At 49.2% G+C, this 18407-nt stretch overlaps 1 gene segment (V, D, J or C); it reads right to left on the reverse strand.

Moving 5' to 3' along the window:
- The window catches only part of LOC115850772 (immunoglobulin heavy constant gamma 4-like), a 31287-nt gene that overhangs the window by 2416 nt on the left and 10464 nt on the right, over positions 1 to 18407 (reverse strand). Inside the window, 3 exon segments of the C gene segment in view lie at positions 98 to 424; positions 509 to 838; positions 1348 to 1641. Of these exon segments, the coding sequence occupies positions 98 to 424; positions 509 to 838; positions 1348 to 1641 (951 nt within the window).

Raw genomic sequence — 18407 nt, forward strand, 5'->3', positions numbered from 1 at the left:
TGTACACAGGGCTGGGGCTCAGGCGTCCTCGCTGGACCCTGAGAGCCCAAGGGGAGGGAGGGCTCGCTGGGGCAACAACGCCGTGGGGCTCATTTACCCGAAGACTGGGTGATGGACTTCTGCGTGTTGTGATTGCGTAGAGCCTCGTGTAACACTACACACGTGTAGGTGTCTCCCTGCTGCCAGCTCTTCTTGTCCACCCTGAGCTTGCTGTACAGGAAGAAGGACCCGTTGGCCTCCAGCTGGGGTAGGGTCGTGCCATAGTTGCCCTGTGGCTCTGGCTGCCTGTTTCTCTGCCACTCCACGTCGATGTCGCTCGGGTAGAAGTCGGTGACCATGCAGGTTATGCTGACGCTGACCGAGTTCTTGGCCAGCTCTTCCTGTGCTGGGCCCAGTACGTACACCTGCGGCTCCCGGGGCTGCCCTGTGGGGAGAGGTATGGCTGTTAGCATGATGGTCACTGCTCTTGGCCCCCAGGGACCCTCCTGCGCCCGTCCACCTGACCCACCTTTGGCCTTGGAGATGGTCCTCACGATGGGGGCCGGGAGGCCTTTGTTGTTGACCTTGCACTTGAACTCCTTTCCCTTCAGCCAGTCCTGGTGCTGGATGGGCAGGGTGCTGACCACACGGTAGGTGCTGTTGAACTGCTGCTCCCTTGGCTTTGTCGTGGCTGTGCCCACCTCTACATCGTCCACATACCAGGAGAACTGGACATCGGGGTCCTCCTTGCTCACATCCACCACCATGCAGGAGACTTCCGGTTTTCGGGACATTGTGAGGATGTCCCTGGGTTTCGGGGGGAAGATGAAGACGGATGGTCCTCCTGGGAGCTCACAGGCTGGTCGGGGAGACATGGTGGGGGGTCAGCCCCTGGGTGGACCTCCTCTTGGGCACCCATCCATCCCTCCCCCCCAGTGCCACGGCTGGTCAAGGTCCACCTCCAAGGGGTGGAGGGTGAGGCCGGCTGACTTACGTGGACATTTGGGACACCTGGAACAGGGGTTTGGGCCGTTGATTTCTGCAGAGAACAGACTGGAGGTTACCGGGGTTGGGGACGGCCTGGGGCTGGGCTTAGGGCAGGGGCAGGTTTTGGCAGGTGAGACCTGTGCCCACTCTGTGGCCCCAGGGGCTGGGGGAGGCGTCCAGCCTGTGCCCACCCTGGACCTGGTGGAAATGCCCAGAGGACCCCCTCCCTGAGCCTGGGAGGCCTTCAGGTGAGGGAGAGAGACAGGCCTCCCGTGACACCCTGGGTGGGATTCACCATCCCTGGTGTGGTCCGTTCAGGTGGGAGGGCTGACCCCGGGCCTGTCTCGTAGTGGACACCCTCCCTGCGGCCCGTCCTCTCACCGATGCGCTTGTCCACCTTGGTGCTGCTGGCCGGGTGGGCTACGTTGCAGGTGAAGGTCTTGCCGGACGAGGTGCTGGCAGGCACGGTCACAGTGCTGCTGAGAGAGTACAGCCCCGAGGACCCTCGGACGGATGGGAAGGTGTGCACGCTGCTGGGTAGGATGCCCGAGTTCCAGGTCACGGTCACTGGCTCAGGGATGTAGCGCGAGACCAGGCAGCCCACGACCACTGTGGCACTAGGTGTGTCCCCACAGCTGGGAGACAGAGCGTAGACTTCCGGGGCCGTGGCGGAAGCTGTGAGAGAGGAGGCCGTGTGACTGCCAGGGCCTCACCCCTGCGAGGGTCCAGGCAGGGCATCAGGTGTCCAGGCCTGGGGCACCGTTGAGCCCAGAGACTATGTGCTTCCAGAGAGTCTGAAGAGATGCGGCCTGGCATGGTCTCTGCCACTGCGGTTCTCTGCCTTCGCAGCTGTGGGTCCTGGACTCAGCAGCCCAGTCAGGGCTGGGTGACCACCTGGATTAAAGTCCCAGGGGCCCCAGTCCTCCTGTGGGTGTCTGGCCTGATCAGGCCCTCGGTCTGAGCCCTGACCAGTGGCTACTGCTCCCTGAGCCCACTGCCCTGCTCTGCTCCTGTCCCCTTGTCCTGGCCTGCTCTTTGCCACCCAGGGCCTGTGTGTTCTGGATCACTCTGCCCATTGGCATCCCCGGGAGCCTTGCACTGCCCCTCGCCATTTTCTCCTGCAGGGTGCTAGCACCCCAAGCAGCATTCCCTGGCTGGACCTGTCCCATCTGCACCTGGTCTGATCAGCCCAGACCTGCAGCCCCTTCGGAGCCCTGAAAGGGCCCTTCCTATGCCCTCAGCCAGATCCACTGCCCTGTCAACCCCACCTCGCTTTGGCACGTCGTACCCTCCTGTCTCAAGCCCCGACAGGCGCCTGGAAAACTGGGGACCTTGGGCCCATGAACTGCAGCCCATCAGGTCCCCGCAGTCATGCCCCTGCCCCTTCAGCCTCAGAGACCTTCCCTCCCATGGTCCTCTCTCCACCCGGCCTTGCCGTCCGCCTGGCCCCTCCCACCAGACCAAAGCACCTTTAGCTCAGGCCCTCGTCCCCTGACCCCAGGGCTCGTGGGCAGCCCCTGCCCTCGCAGCCCCCTGCTGCCCTGCACAACCCCGCCTGCTCCCCTGAGTTCTTGGGGTAGCCCCCTGCGCCCGGCCTTACCAGCCCCCTGAGCTCCAGCGGAAAGGCTGCTCTCCTTTCTCAGGGCACTCAGGTTCCCCTCATCTAGATGCTCCCTCACCTGCCTCCACCCCTCATCCTGGCCCCTCAGCTGAGCCCGGGCTTCCTGTCCATCGAGTGTCTAGCCTCTGCCCATCTGAGCTCCGGTTCACCGTCTCAGGCCTGAGTCGTCCCTGCCCTTGTGTCCCTTCTCTCCTGCCCTGGGCCCTCCGCACACCCCAGGGGGGCCCCCAGCCCGCTCTCCTGTAGGACTCCCTGCTCTGCCCCCACTGCCAGCTGCCCTGCGTCCTGCCCTGCCAGTCCCCTAGGCTCAGGTCTCTGGGCTCAGCTCAGGGGTGCTGTACCCTCATGTCATCTGCTCAGCTGGCGTCGGACTGCCTACCGTCCCTGGAGCGTTGGGCCCACAGCACCAACGGTCCCTGCACCCTATGACACTTGCCTACTCACCTGCTCACCCCAGTACCTGGTCTGCTGAGGTCCTGGGCAGGTCCCTGTCCTCCCAAACCCCTGCTCACCTGCACAAGCTCTGCTGCTCCCCCAAAAGTCCCGGGACAGCCCCCCACACTCCCAACTCTGTGCTCACCTGCACAGTGCCACCTGCTCCCTCTAAGCTCCCAGGCAGCACCCTGCCATCACAGCCCTCTGCTCACCTGGCCAAGCTCTACCTGCTCCCCAAAGCTCCCAGGGCAGTCCCATCCCCTCCCAGGCTCCTGTTCACCTGCACAAGGCGTACCTGCTACCCCAAAGCTCCTGGGGCAGCCCCTTACCCTTCCACCCACCATGCTCAGCTGCAGAAACTCTACCTGCTCCCTCATGCTCTCGGGCAGCCCACTGTCCTCCCAGAGCCAGGCTCACCTGCATTAGCGTTACCTGCTCCGCCAAGGCTCCTGGGAAGCCCCCTACACTCCCAGCCCCGTGTTCACCTGCACAAGCTCTACCTGCTCCCCAGAACCCCGGAGGCAGCCCCTGGCGCCCTACCCTCCAGCCCCAGGCTCCCCTACACTAGCTCTACCTGCTCCCCCAAAGCTCCCGGGCAGCCCCCTGCCCTCCCAGCCCAAGGCTCAGCTACACTAGTTCTACCTGCTCCCCAGAAGCCCTGAGGCAGCCCCTGGCACCCTGCCCTCCAGCCCCAGGTCACCTACACTAGCTCTACCTGCTCCCCCAAAGCTCCTGGGCAGCCCCCTGCCCCCCCAGCCCCAGGTCAGTTACACTAGCTCTACCTGCTCCCCCAAAGCTCCCGGGCAGCCCCCTGCCCTCCCTGCCCCAGGTTCACCTACACTAGCTCTACCTGCTCCCCCAAAGCTCCCGGGCAGCCCCCTGCCCTCCCAGCCCCAGGTCACCTACACTAGCTCTACCTGCTCCCCAGAACCCCTGAGGTAGCCCCTGGCGCCCTGCCCTCCAGCCCCAGGCTCACCTACACTAGCTCTACCTGCTCCCCCAAAGCTCCCGGGCAGCCCCCTGTCCTCCCAGCCCCCTGCTCACCTGCACAAGCTCTACCTGCTCCCCCAAAGCTCCCAGGCAGCCCCCTGCCCTCCCAGCCCCAGGTCACTTACACTAGCTCTACCTGCTCCCCCAAAGCTCCCAGGCAGCCCCCTGCCCTCCCAGCCCCCTGCTCACCTGCTGCCTCCCTGCCACTTGTCTCTGGAGCTCTGGCTCAGCACCCCTGCCCCTCTGGCCCATCCCCAAGCCCTCACCCTAGTGCAGCTTCCCTCCTGCCTCCTTTCGTTCCCAGGGCTGAGCTCTGTTCCCTGGAGTCGCTGGGTGCCCACCCTGTCTCCGACCCCTCTCCCCTGGCAGAGCCCCTGTCGCACCGTGGGCCCCTCCCAGAGGAGCTCCTGGCCTTCCGAGCTTCACCCTCTTTCTCCCACCACCCCGGCATCCTGCTCTGGTCGTTTCTCCCTCCAGTTGCCGGGTCACCTGCCCTCTGCCTCCCCGCTCCCGGCCCCCAGCCCCTGCTCCCGGCCCTCAGGCCCTGGCTCCCCCCGCCCCTTTGTAGCCTGTGCAGCTGCGTGCTCAGCCCCTCCCCTGTGCGGCCAGTTCGGGGCACACAGGAGCCCAGGCCAGCCCTGCCTGCTGTGCTCCCGGCGCTCCTGCTGTCCTGGGCCCCGGCCCCAGCCCAGAGCCCACCGCCACCCTGCCTGCCACTGCCCTGAGACTCAAGCCGGCCCCACTGTCCTGGACCGGACCCTCAGCCCCCCGCCATGTGGGGGGGCTTTCCTTCCCCTGTGCTAGCCAGCGTCCTCCCTCTGTCCTCGCTCAGACCCACCTGTCCATCCTGGCCTCGTCCTCAGCCCCAGCCCAGCCCTGTGCCTGCAGCACATCTGGCTGAGCGAAGCCCTGAGGCTCCCGTCCCCCAGCCCATCACGGTCCTCGAAGGCCAAGCAGCCCCACCGAGCTCTGCCGCCCCTGTGTTTCCAGCCCTGTTGGTGTGGACACGCCCCTGCCTGGGCTCCCTAGTCCCTGCCCTGGGCAGCACGTGAGCCCTGGGCAGCCCGCCTTCCCCGTGCCCGCTGGGCTGCTCCCGCCGCTCTGTGGGTCCCCAAGGCCAGTCTTCCCTCCGTGGCTCCATTCCACTGCCTGCCCTGGTCCTCTCAGACCCCACTCACCAAGGCTTGGGTTGCTGGCCTCGCTCCCCTGCAGCCCAGGGCTCCACGCCCCCTCCCTGCTCTGGCCCCAGGCACATGTGGCTCTTCAGGGCTGTGCTCTGTGTCTGCAGCCCTGCTTCCTAGGACTGGTAACCAGTTCCTGAAAGTGTGAACTCCTTGCCCACAACCCTGCAAATATTAAGAAGTGGATTGAAACCGTGTGGCACGACTTGCTTCCTGAAGTTCCCTTTTCTTCTGGGTGGTTTCTGTCTCAGAGGGCCTGGGGGAGTCCAGATGCAGCCGGGGTGTCTCTTGTGGGTGTGTGGGGTGTGGTGGACCCAGGGGACAGGGTGCGCACCCCAGCTGTCGTGGCTTTCCACCTTCTGCAGGGATTGTGCTTGGTTTGCCCACCGCAGCCCTCGCTTGAGCCCTCTGGGTGTCCCTACCCTGGTGGGCACCTCTCCTGACCCTGGAGAGTGTGTGGTTGGGCGCAGCCTGCAGCCCAGCCCCTGCCTCGTCCTGCCTACCTGCCGGGGTGACCTCCCCTCCAGACCTCTGTCTTCCACCTCTTCCCTCCTCTCCGTGGCTCCATCCGTGGCCTTGATATCTGACCAAAGGCCAGTGTAACGTGCACGGTCAGCGGGCAGTTGTTATTCCGGCCACAGCTGTTCCCCAGAGTTCACGATGGTCACTGGGGCCCGAAAATGGCCCTCTAGGTGAGAGAGAGCGTGCAGCCTGTTCACTGCTGTGTGTGGGCTGAGACTGGTCGTCCCATCTTTGGGGGACACTGACCCTCATACCCTGTGGGCGCCCCTTGGGCTGTCCCGTACCTTCAGCATTAGTCTGGGATTAGGGATCCTGAGAGACACTGTAGCCCCCAACCCGGAAGTGCCATGGGTGGAGGTCTTGTTCTCGGAGAGACAGCAGTGAGCCGTCCTGAGGCAGGAACTTAGTTCCCTGCCCAGGAATCGAACCCGGGTATCCTGGATGAAAGCCAGGAATCCTAGCTGCTAGACCACCAGGGGCCGGAGGCTAGAAGGTAAGTTGCCCTGGCTCTTGCCCTGTTTGAAAGCAAGAATGTTTCACGGAGGCAAAAACTAAAAAGCAGGTATAAAGTTTCTTATTAGAAGCACAGCACAACATGTGGGCTAGAGAAGTAGCTTATTGAAGACAGGAGGAGGCAGAAATACTCACCTGGAGAGAGAGGGTGTGGGCATCCTCCCTGATGAGAAGTGAAGGGGTGCTCGGCTCGTCTGTACAGCGCGGCTCTCCCGGATCTCTGTCTTCCTTTGGCCCATTACCTCGCCTCTTACCCACATCTGACCTGCCCTAGGGCCCTCCTGACAAGTCTATATCTTTTTGACAAGAAAGATTCCAACGCGGGCTTCCCTGGTGGCGCAGTGGTTGAGAGTCCGCCTGCCGATGCAGGGGACGTGGGTTCGTGCCCCGGTCTGGAAAGATCCCACATTACGCGGAGCGGCTGGACACGTGAGTCATGGCCGCTGAGCCTGCGCGTCCGGAGCCTGTGCCCCGTAACGGGAGAGGGCACAACAGTGAGAGGCCCGTGTACCGTAAAAAAAAAAAAAAATTCCAACGCAAAGGCTAGCGGGAAGTTTGACAACACATTATGGGCTGGCACGCCCTCCCTTTTTGACCCCCGAGGAGGCTTCCTGCGCATGTGCAGTCGGGGAGCTTTCCCTGACCTCAGGAGCGATAGACGTGGTCGTCTTATCTCTTTACTCCAGCAGGGCTCAGCTCCTGCCACTGACTTGTCCTTGGAGTGTCAGGGAAAACAGAGCTCCAGTTTCCTCTGCTGGCACGCTCCAGCGACTCAGCCCAGGGGCCCATCTGTCTCTTACCCCAAATCTCCCCTGAGAGACGTGAACTACGTGATATTTTATTGGGAAGATGAAGGGTGAACGTCTGTCTTCTGCAGCTTCTTCAGGCTGGCATGGGGCTCGCAGATGCCACCTAGCTGGGGGTCATGGAGCTCTTGCTCCATTCTTTTTCTTTTTTTTTTGCAGGGAAGCCCAGAGCTCCGTTTTGTTAAGGGGCCCGAGGGTGACTTCTTATCTTGGCAGGACCTGTTCTGAGGAGTGGCTGGAATGTTTGCATTATTGTCATCTTGTCTAGAAGACTGCTGTGTTCTAGAGAGAACACACTAAACAAGTTGGTTAAAAGAAGGCAGGGGTCAACGATCAGTAAAGGAATTCTTGTAACCAGGGGCCCAAGGAGGAGTAAGAACCAGGTTATGCTTCATAGCAGTTTTTGCTGGCGGTCCAGGCAGTGTCAGCGCTTGGGTTCCCCTGTCCAAAGGAATGGAGCATTTGGCATGGTTATATACGTTTTTTTAAAAGTTTTTTTTTTCTGATGTGGACTATTTTTAAAGTCTGTATTGAATTTCTTACAATACTGCTTCTGTTTTGGTCTTTTGGCCACAACGTCTTTTTTATTAGCCCATTGTGATTGATGTAGGTGTAACAGACCCAGTTAGAAGTAGTTGGGCAACCTGAATGTTAATAGACAAAATCGATCTCCTTTCTTTTCAGGAGAATAAGTCTGAAAACCAGTCTGGACCTGGCATTTCGAAGATACTTGTAGCCAGGTGGCCACTTATCTGGTTTTATCTAAGTGGGTTTTAAAGCTTAGTGTGGTATTAACACATAATTTGTCATCATACATGTTTTTTCATCTTGTTACCATCTGATCTAAAGCAATTTCATTGTCTAAAATGTAGCAGGTACGAGAGGAGACCTTGCAGACGTAAGGTTGCAGTTACCAGCTGCCAGCTGGTGTTGTCTTGAGAATAGCTGATGGCCTCACATCTGACACAGCTCATAAAACTTAAGTTCTCAGCAATACACGGACTGTCTGAAATCACACCCATAGTGTCACCTAGTATTACCTTGGATGTCTGAACCACAGTTCTTCCATCTCGACCTTTAATTGTAGTTTTTTCCTTAACAGCCCAAACAGTTGTCACCATTAATGACTTTAGTGTTTTTCTAGTATGAGAAGATGCAAGAATTTTGGTTCTTAAAAATCCTTACCTGGGAACATCTATCTGAAGGCCTGTTCCGTCAGTTTCTCCCAGAGCACAGAGTGCCTCTTTCCTGAGCTCCACCTTGAACTACATGCAGGGGCTGTTGACGGTTGGCAGCCGTAATGGCTCATGATTTAATCCTGGCAGAGGCAGGCAACAAGCGCCAGTCTCCAGCTGGCAGGGTCCCTTCATGGTCATGAATCTGACCAAGGTTTGGGGGGCATTTCATGACCATTTCGTCCTACAGCGCTAGGAATGCTCATTCCCAGTTCTGGCAAAGATTTATTTGACAGGCCACTCAATGTGCTGTCACTGGAGTAGGCCTTATTAACAGTAGCCCAAAGTCTCTGGACCACCTGTCTCCCTAGTCTCTTGTGGTCCAGGAAACTCTTCCCTCTTTGTGTTTCTTCCCATACCTAGAGTTACACCATTACAATCATTGACCTCATATGGGACTCTATATTATCATCTTATCAGAGGCTCAGTCACACATTTGGTAATGTAAGAAAGAATGATTTTGTAAAACAGGCAATAAAAATAAAATAGCTAGCAGTACTTATTAGTAAGGTCATAAGTAAGAAGGTAGGTCAAGAACTCTCATTAGGTGCAGCCCAGTACATCCCCAGGTTGCCTCACTTAGTCTGTTTTTTCTAGTATTACTAGGCTGGTTCCTTTAAACTTAAATGACCATAGCCTGGTGTTAATCTCCTGTTTGTAGATAGTGGAGATCTTTATCCAAAGACTGATTACAGAAGTTAAGCTTCAGAAACAAACTTAGAGTGTCCTCTTAATAATTTAATTAAATCTTGTAGCAATATAACATAACATCAAGGGACCATCTGGGAAGCGGGTTTTAGTAAACACCTTAGTTAACAAATCTAGAATTTAATATTTAGTGAAACATAATCCTCTTTTTCTTCCCCCCCTAAAGTACCCTCATCTCCACTAAACACAGCCAACTCAAGACTAATTTGTTTTTAAAATAAGTCTGGCCCATTGACCACATAGGCTCCTCCATACTGACTCTGGTGTAATTCCTCAGAAGGAGTCCAGACTAAATTCACAAAAGGCCCCTCAAGGCCAAGGAAGCCATGCCAATGTCCTGCCGTCGCATTTTGCCTGGTGGATGTCTCTCTTCTAGAGGTCCCCCAAATATTTGGAGATTCCTGTACACGTCAGGAGACAGTCTTTCTTTAATTTACCTGACACGTCTGCTCATAACCAAGTGTCTGCAATTTCTGGAGGGACAAGGCAGAGAGAAAAGAAAAACGTTTTCATTTTCCCCACAGGTGTAAATCACCTAATTGCTGTAAACCATAAGTAGCTTGAGGAGAAGGGCTTCTCTACATCTGAAAAACAAAGATTAGAAGCCAGTAAGATGTCAGACAAAAGTCATAAAAATTATAATCCTAGTTAGCAGTTTGTTGGATCCCATGTAATTAGTTTTGGTTTTGTTTGAGTCCAGTTTTTCCATTAGTTTTATTGACCTTGCCTGATGGTTGAGGGTGATAGTGACAGTGATAATTTTAAGAAATTTGTAAGGTTTTTGGTTAAGGCTTGTATGATTTGTCCAGTGAAGTGGGTGCCTTGATCACCGGAGATTATAGAAAGTGTACCCCCAGTGGAAAACACATTTTCTAACCATTTCCTTTTTCATTGTGAGGGCATCAGCCTTGCAGCCAGCGAAGGCTTTAACCCATCAAATAAAAAATGAGGCTTGCCAGGGAGCCGGGAGGAGCCAAGCAGCCAGCCATCTTGGATTCCCCATAGCCCTGACTGTTTAACTTACACTTACTGTTGACCCATTTCAATTTCTCTGATTTTGGAGTAGGCCACTGCCATGCTACAAGGACATCAGGATGGCAGAAGTCTGACAATGAGGGGTTAATCTTTTTGTAGAAGTGGAATGAACTTTGTCTGCACGTGCCATAATCTTTACAGATTCTGTTATTATTACCTTTTATTTGACAATGTTTCTCCTGTAATTGAATCTGTCAAATAATCCCAGTTAGTTCAATATATATTTTTGCAGATGCTCCAGGGGCCCTCTGAAGCACCTCAAAGTTAGCTGGAGGTCAGAAGAACTTTAATTAGAATTTGACTCTTGGGAAGTTTGTTAAAAATATCAAAAAGTTTTAAAACACTTAGTCAAATAGAATCATAGGTCATTGTGAAATAATTCTTATTTACTCAACCAAAGTGACAAAAGATTTTAAAAGCAAATATAAATCACTTAAAGTCAAATAAATGCATACAATCTGTCACCAAGGGCAGCTTTCCAAGGAGACTTTGTTCTCTTAACAGAGAGAGAACCAAATCCCAGTCTTCTTATCTTCCATCACTGACAACATATACTGACATGCATGTGGGATCTAGCTCCCTGACCAGGGATCGAACCCAGGCCCCTTGCATTGGGAGCGCAGAGTCTCATCCGCCATGCCACCAGGGAAGTCCCTCCCTTATCCTTTTAGTAGCTTTAATGATGTATTATAATTTTTAACCCCTAAAAACCTTAATCTCTAGTGAAAACCAAGACGAAAGCAATTGTGAACTGTTTGTCATGTTGGCATTTTCTGATTAGCGACCTTAAGAACGTATTCCATAACCTCTAAAAACATGCACTTTCACAAAGCACAATTTCTTTTCTCAGTGTGGTACAAGGCATGTGTCTAATAAAGCGAAACATCTTTAGTTCCCCTCTTGTAAGAAGACAAAAGGTAAATTTAGATTTGTTCAGCAATCAATATTCCAGTATTTTATCTTAAAAATGATTTAGACCTTTAATGAGTTCTTCTCATTTGACCTGATTTAGCAAAGCTCTAAAGTTTCAAGTTGCCAAAAATCTGGAAAAACCGAAACATAATTATTTCCAAAGTGTACAAACGTTGTAAGAGATTCAACACTGAATATTTCCCAGGTCATGTGAACCTGAAATTTATTTAGCTTAGTACCTCTTCTATTTAGAATTGCTTGATTTGTAAGTGCTTACTTTTAAAAAGCCAAGTAGGGCTTCCCTGGTGGCGCAGTGGTTGGGAGTTCGCCTGCCGATGTAGGGGACACGGGTTTGTGCCCCGGTCCGGGAAGATACCACATGTCGTGAAGTGGCTGGGCCTGTGAGCCATGGCCACTGAGCCTGTGCTCCGCGACGGGAGAGGCCACAGCAGTGAGGGCCCGTGTACCGCAAAAAAAAAAAAAAAAAAAAAAAAAAAAAAGCCAAGTAAATAGAGCTCATTTACAAATTAACCTCCGTGATATTGTCCAAAGACAAAGACGCGTAACTGAGGCATAAATACATACAGACAGAGATCTCATAGTTTCCACTTGAGGTTTAAATGCCTCTTTGTCTCTCTCTTTCTTTTTCTTGGCTTGAAGTTCTACTAATTAATCCAAGGCCGAAGTCTCAGGCAAAGTGGGCTACCTCTGTATTTCAAGGACAGCATAAGAGTTAATTTCAAGTTTTCCCCTAGGCATATTTTTGTTCTCTCAGGGTCAGAATTCCGAAAAAAAGTGTTTTAACAAGCTAGCTTTCTCTAACTGCACATGCAAAAAGAACCAGTTTTGTAATTTCAAATGAGTTTTACCTTAACCAACTTTCTCCAGAGTCTAAAGAATATTGTGTCCATCCAGTGTCAAAAAAATCGTCTTTCTTTTTCTGTAATCATAGTTTCATAGCTAAAATATAGACCAAATATTGCTCAAATTGGCCCTAATAACAGGGGCAGGCTGGCTGATACACTGTCCCATCAGGGGTTGTCCCTCTGGGGAGGTGGGGGTCTTAGTTTGACCGAAGAATCTGGAGGGAATTTGCATGAGTGGGAGAAGCTTGGTTTCCCCCCTGAGAGCTGGGTGCAGGGTGGTGGTGGTTAAAAAAGGATCGTTTAGAATGTCAGGAGAGTTGTTTTTTTTTTTGATTTCTCAGGCGTTCGATTATAGGAGCCACAGTGAGCAGGGTTATGATAAAGGGCCATAAAGGCCTGAACATAGGGAACCTCGTACATTTTGCCATCCTGTGGCAAAAAGATCTAACTGTAAGAGACACATTTTAGGCCATTTTCCCAACCCCCAACTTATATAAAGGCCAGGCAGTGTTACAGCAAAACCTAAGCTTCCCCTTTCTCAGCCCATCTGGCTTAGAAAGGGGATCCTCCCATGTTGAATAGCCTGCAACCGAGAACAGTGCTCCTAGAAATGAAGTCCAGCATCCTGGAAACATTAGTAGGAGGCGCCGGAAGGGGACTCAGAGTGTCTGGATTTCCTTTGACCTCAGCGCTAATGGGATGTGAAGTGTCCTCTACTCCCCCACTGATTTCTGTTCTGTTTTTTTTTTTTAAATAGACCTTTACTGGAGTATAATTACTTCACAACACTGTGTTAGTTTCTGTCGCACAACAAAGTGAATCAGCCATATGCATACACACGTCCCCATATCCCCTCCCTCTTAAGCCTCCCTCCCACCCTCCCTATCCCACCCCTCTAGGTCATCGCAGAGCAACGAGTTGATCTCCGTGTGCTATGCTTCTGCTTCCCACCAGCTAACTGTTTTACACTCCGTAGTGTATACATGTCGATGCTACTCTCACTTCGCCCCAGCTTCGCCCTCCCACCCCATGTCCTCAAGTCCATTCTCTACATCTACCTCTTTATTCATGCCCTGAAACTGTGTCCATCAGTACCATTTTTTTTTTTAGATTCTCTATATATGTGTTAGCATATGGTATTTGCTTTTCTCTTGCTGACTTACTTCACTCTGTATGACAGACTCTAGGTCCATCCACCTCGCTACAAATACCTCAATTTCGTTTCTTTTTATGGCTGAGTAATATTCCATTGTATACATGTGCAACTTCTTCTTTATCCATTCAGCTGTCGATGGACGTTTAGGTTGTCCTGTGTCCTGGCTATTGTAAATAGTGCTGCGATGAACATTGTGGTACATGACTCTTTTGAATTATGGGTTTCTCAGGGTATATGCCCAGTAGTGGGATTGCTGGGTCATATGGCAGTTCTATTTTTAGTTTTTTAAGGAACCTCCATACTGTTTTCCACAGTGGTTGTATCAATGTACATTCCCACCAACAGTGCAGGAGGGTTCCCTTTTCTCCACACCCTCTGCAGCATTTATTGTTTCTAGATTTTTTTGATAATGGCCAGTCTGATTGGCATCAGGTGACACCTCATTGTAGTTTTGATTTGCGTTTCTCGAATAATTAGTGATGTTGAGCATCTTTTCATGTGCCTTTTGGCCATCTGTATGTCTTCCTTGGTGAAATGTCTATTTAGGTCTTCTGCCCATTTTTTAACTGGATTGTTTGATTTTTTGATATTGAGCTCCATGAGCTGTTTGTATATTTTGGAGATTAATCCTTTTTTATTTCATTTGCAAATATTTTTTCCCATTCTGAGTGTTGTCTTGTCTTGTTTATGGTTTCCTTTGCTGTGCAAAAGCTTTTAAGCTTCATTAGGTCCCATGTGTTTATTTTTGTTTTTATTTCCATTACTCTAGGAGGTGGGTCAAAAAAGATCTTGCTGTGATTTATGTCAAAGGGTGTTTTTCCTATGTTTTCCTCTAAGAGTTTTATAGTGTCTGGTCTTACATTTAGGTCTTTAATCCATTTTGAGTTTATGTTTGTGTACAGTATTAGGGAGTGTTCTAATTTCATTCTTTTGCATGTACCTGTCCAGTTTTCCAGCCCCACTTAGTGAAGAGGCTGCCTTTTCTCCACTGTATATGCTTGCCTCCTTTGTCGTAAATTAGGTGCCCATATGTGCATGGGTTTATCTCTGGACATTCTGTCCTGTGCCATTGATCTATATTTCTGTTTTTGTGTCAGCACCATACTTGTCTTGATTACTGTAGCTTTGTGGTATAGTTTGAAGTTGGGGAGCCTGATTCCTCCAACTCCGGTTTTCCTTCTCAAGGTTGCTTTGGCTATTCGGGGTCTTTTGTGTTTCCATAAAAACTGTAAAATTTTTTGTTCTAATTCTGTGAAGAACGCCATTGGTAGTTTGATATGGATTGCATTGAATTTGTAGATTGCTTTGAGTAGTACAGTCATTTTCACAATGTTGATTGTTCCAATCCAAGAATGTGGTATATTTCTCCATCTGTTTATGTCATCTTTGATTTCTTTCATCAGTGTTTTATAGTTTTCCAAGTACAAGTCTTTCGTCTCTCAGGCAGGCTTATTCCTAGGTATTTTATTCTTTTTGTTGCAATGGTAAATGGGAGTGTTTCCTTAATTTCTCTTTCTGACTTCTCATTGTTGGTGTATAGGAATGCCAGAGATTTCTGTGCATTAATTTTGTTTCCTGCTACTTTAACAAATTCATTGATTAGTTCTAGTAGTTTTCTGGTGGCATCTTTAGGATTCTCTATGTATAGTATCATGTCATCTGCAAATAGTGACAGTTTTACTTCTTTTTTTCCAATTTGTATTCCTTTTATTTCTTTTTCTTCTCTGATTGCTGTGGCTAGGACTTCTAAAACTATGTTGGATAAGAGTGGTGAGAGTGGACATCCTTGTCTTTTTCCTGATCTTAGAGGAAATGCTTTCAGGTTTTCACCATTGAGATTGGTGTTTGCTGTGGGTTTGTCATATATGGCCTTTATTATGTTGAGGTCGGTTCCCTCTATGCACATTTTCTTGAGAGTTTTTATCATAAATTGGTGTTGAATTTTGTCAAAAGCTTTTTTTGCATCTAATGAGATGATCATGTGGTTTTTATTCCTTAATCTGTTAATATGGTGTATCACATTGATCGATTTGCGTACATTGAAGAATCCTTGCATTCCTGGAATAAACCCCACTTGATCATGGTGTATGATCCTTTTAATGTGCTGTTGGATTCTGTTTGCTAGTATTTTGTCGAGGATTTTTGCATCTATGTTCATCAGTGATATTGGCCTGTAGTTTTCTTTCGTTGTGACATCCTTCTCTGGTTTTGGTATCAGGGTGATGGTGGCCTCATAGAATGAATTTGGGAGTGTTTCTCCCTCTGCAATTTTTTGGAAGAGTTTGAGAAGGATGGCTGTTAGCTCTTCTCTAAATGTTGATAGAATTTGCCTGTGAAGCTATCTGGTCCTGGACTTTTTTTTGTTGGAAGATTTTTTTTGTTGCTGTTGGAAGATTTTTAATTACAGTTTCAATTTCATTACTTGTGATAGGTCTGTTTATATTTTCTAATTCTTTCTGGCTCAGTCTTGGAAAATTGTAACTTTCCAAGAATTTGTCCATTTCTTCGAGGTGGTCCATTTTATTGGCATATAGTTGTTTGTAGTAGTCTCTTATAATCCTTTGTACTTCTGCAGTGTCAGTTGTGATTTCTCCTTTTTCATTTCTAATTTTATTGATTTGCATCCTCTCCCTTTTTTTCTTGATGAGTCTGGCTAAGGGTTTATCAATTTTGTTTATCTTCTCAAAGAACCAGCTTTTAGTTTTATTGATCTTTGCTATTGTCTTCTTCATTTCTGCTCTGATCTTTATGATTCCTTTCCTTCTACTGACTTTGGGTTTTCTTTGTTCTTCTTTCTCTAGTTGTTTTAAGTGCAGGGTTAGATTGTTTATTTGAGATTTTTCTTGTTTCTTGAGGTGAGATTGTATTGCTATAAACCTCCCTCTTAGAACTGCTTTTGCTGCGTCCCATAGGTTTTGGGTCATCTTCTTTTCATTGTCATTTGTTTCTATGTATTTTAAAACTTTCTTCTTTGAGTTCTTCAGCAATCTCTTGGTTATTTAGTAGTGCACTGTTTAGCTTCCATGTATTTATGGGTTTTTTTTTTACAGTTTTTTTCTTGTAATTGATTTCCCATCTCATAGTGTTGTGGTCAGAAAAGATGCTTGATACAATTTCAATTTTCTTAAATGTTATGAGTCTTGATTTGTGACCCAAGATGTGATCTATCCTGGAGAATGTTCCGTGTGCACTTGAGAAGAAAGTGTATTCTGCCACTTTTGGGTGGAATGTTCTATAAATATGAAACAGATCGATCTGGTCTATTGTGTCAGTTAAAGCTTGTGTTTTCTTATTTATTTTCTGTTTGGATGATCTGTCTGTTGGTGTAAGTGGGGTGTTAAAGTCCCCTACTATTATTGTGTTACTGTCGATTTCTCCTTTCATGGTTGTTATTATTTGCTTTATGTATTGAGGTGCTCCTATATTGGGTGCATAAACACTTATAATCGTTATTTCTTCCTCTTGGATTGATCCTTTGATCATTATGTAGTGTCCCTCCTTATGTCTTTTAACAGTCTTTATTTTAAAGTCTATTTTATCTGATATGAGTATGCTGCTCCAGCTTTCTTTTGATTTGCATTTGCATGGAATTTTTTTCCATCCCTTCACTTCCAGTCTGTGTGTGTCCCTAGGTCTGAAGTGGGTCTCTTGTAGACAGCATATATAAGGGTCTTGTTTTTGTATCCATTCAGCCAGTCTGTGGCTTTTGGTTGGGGCATTTAATCCATTTACATTCAAGGTTATTATCAATATGTATGTTCCTATTACCATTTTCTTAATTGTGTTTTTTTTTTTTTTGCGGTACGCAGGCCTCTCCCGTTGCAGAGCACAGGCTCTGGACGCGCAGGCCCAGCGGCCATGGCTCACGGGTGCAGCTGCTCCGCGGCATGCGGTATCCCCCCAGACCGGGGCACAAACCATGTCCCCTGCATCGGCAGGTGGACTCTCAACCACTGCACCACCAGGGAAGCCCTTGGGTTTGTTTTTGTGCGTCTTTTTCTTCTCTTGTGTTTCCCGCTTAGAGAAGTTTCTTTAGCATTTGTTGTAAAGCTGGTTGGTGGTGCTGAATTCTCTTAACTTTTGCTTATCTGAAAAGCTTTTGACTTCTCCATTGAATCTGAATGAGATCCTTGCTGGGTAGAGTAATCTTGGTTGCAGGTTTTTCTCTTTCATCACTTTAAGTATATCCTGCTAGTCTTTTCCGGCCTGCAGAGTTTCCACTGAAAAATCAGTTGATAACCTTATGGGGATTCCTTTGTATATTATTTTTTGTTTTTCCCTTAATATTTTTTCCTTGAATTTAATTTTTGTTTGTTTGCTTAATATGTGTCTTGGTGTGTTTTCCTAGGGTTTATCCTGTATGGGACTCTCTGTGCTTCCTGGACTTGGGTGACTATTTCCTTTCCCAAGTTAGGGAACTTTTCAACTATAATCTCTTCAAATATTTTCTCAGACCCTTTCTTTTTCTCTTCTTCTTCTGGGACCCCTATGATTTGAATGTTGGTGTGTTTAGTGTTGTCCCAGAGGTCTCTGAGACTGTCTTCAATTCTTTTCATTCTATTTTCTTTATTCTGCTCCTTGGCAGTTCTTTCCACCATTTTGTCTTCCAGCTCACTTATTCGTTCTTCTGCCTCAGTTATTCTGTTATTGATTCCTTCTAGTGTATTTTTCATTTCAGTTATTGTGTTGCTCATCTCTGTTTGTTTGTTCTTTAGTTCTTCTAGATCTTTGTTAAATACTTCTTGTATTTTCTCAATCCGTGCCTCCATTCTATTTCTGAGATTCTGGATCATCTCTACTATCATTACTCCGAATTCTTTTTCAGGTAGACTGCCTATCTCCTCTTCGTTTATTTGGTCTTGTAGGTTGTCACCTTGCTCCTTCATCTGTGACATATCCTTTTGCCATCTCTCTCTCTTTTTTTTAATGAGTGGGATTGTGCTCCTTTCTTACTGGTTGTTTGGCCTGAGGCTTCCAACACTGGAGTTCGTAGGCTATTGGATAGAGCTGGGTCTTGGTGCTGAGATGAGGAACTCCGTGAGACCTCACTCCGATGAATGTTCCCTGGGGTCTGAGGTTCTCTGTTAGTCCAGTGGTTCTGACACGGGGCTCCCTCTGCAGGAGCTTTGGCCTGACCCCAGCCTTGTGTACCAAGATCCCGCAAGCCACCTGGGGCAGCAAAAAATGAAACAACAACAACAACAACAAAAACAATAACAAAGTAAAAAATAAAATTAGGCTAGGAAACTAACAGATATGTTGGGAAGAATATAACAATAAAAATATAGATGAATCAACAACTGGAATGTACAACAGTACCACAATAGTAAACAAGAGGAGGAGGGGAAAAAAAGAAGGTGGGGGAGACCTTGGCTGTGGAGGGCGGGGCCTAAGCAAGGGTGATGTTTGGGCAGTGGGCGGGGCCAATGCTCAGGACCCACAGGGCTGGAAAACGCCCTGG

Source organism: Globicephala melas, chromosome 2 (assembly GCF_963455315.2).
Source record: "Globicephala melas chromosome 2, mGloMel1.2, whole genome shotgun sequence".
NCBI classification, from domain to species: domain Eukaryota; kingdom Metazoa; phylum Chordata; class Mammalia; order Artiodactyla; family Delphinidae; genus Globicephala; species Globicephala melas.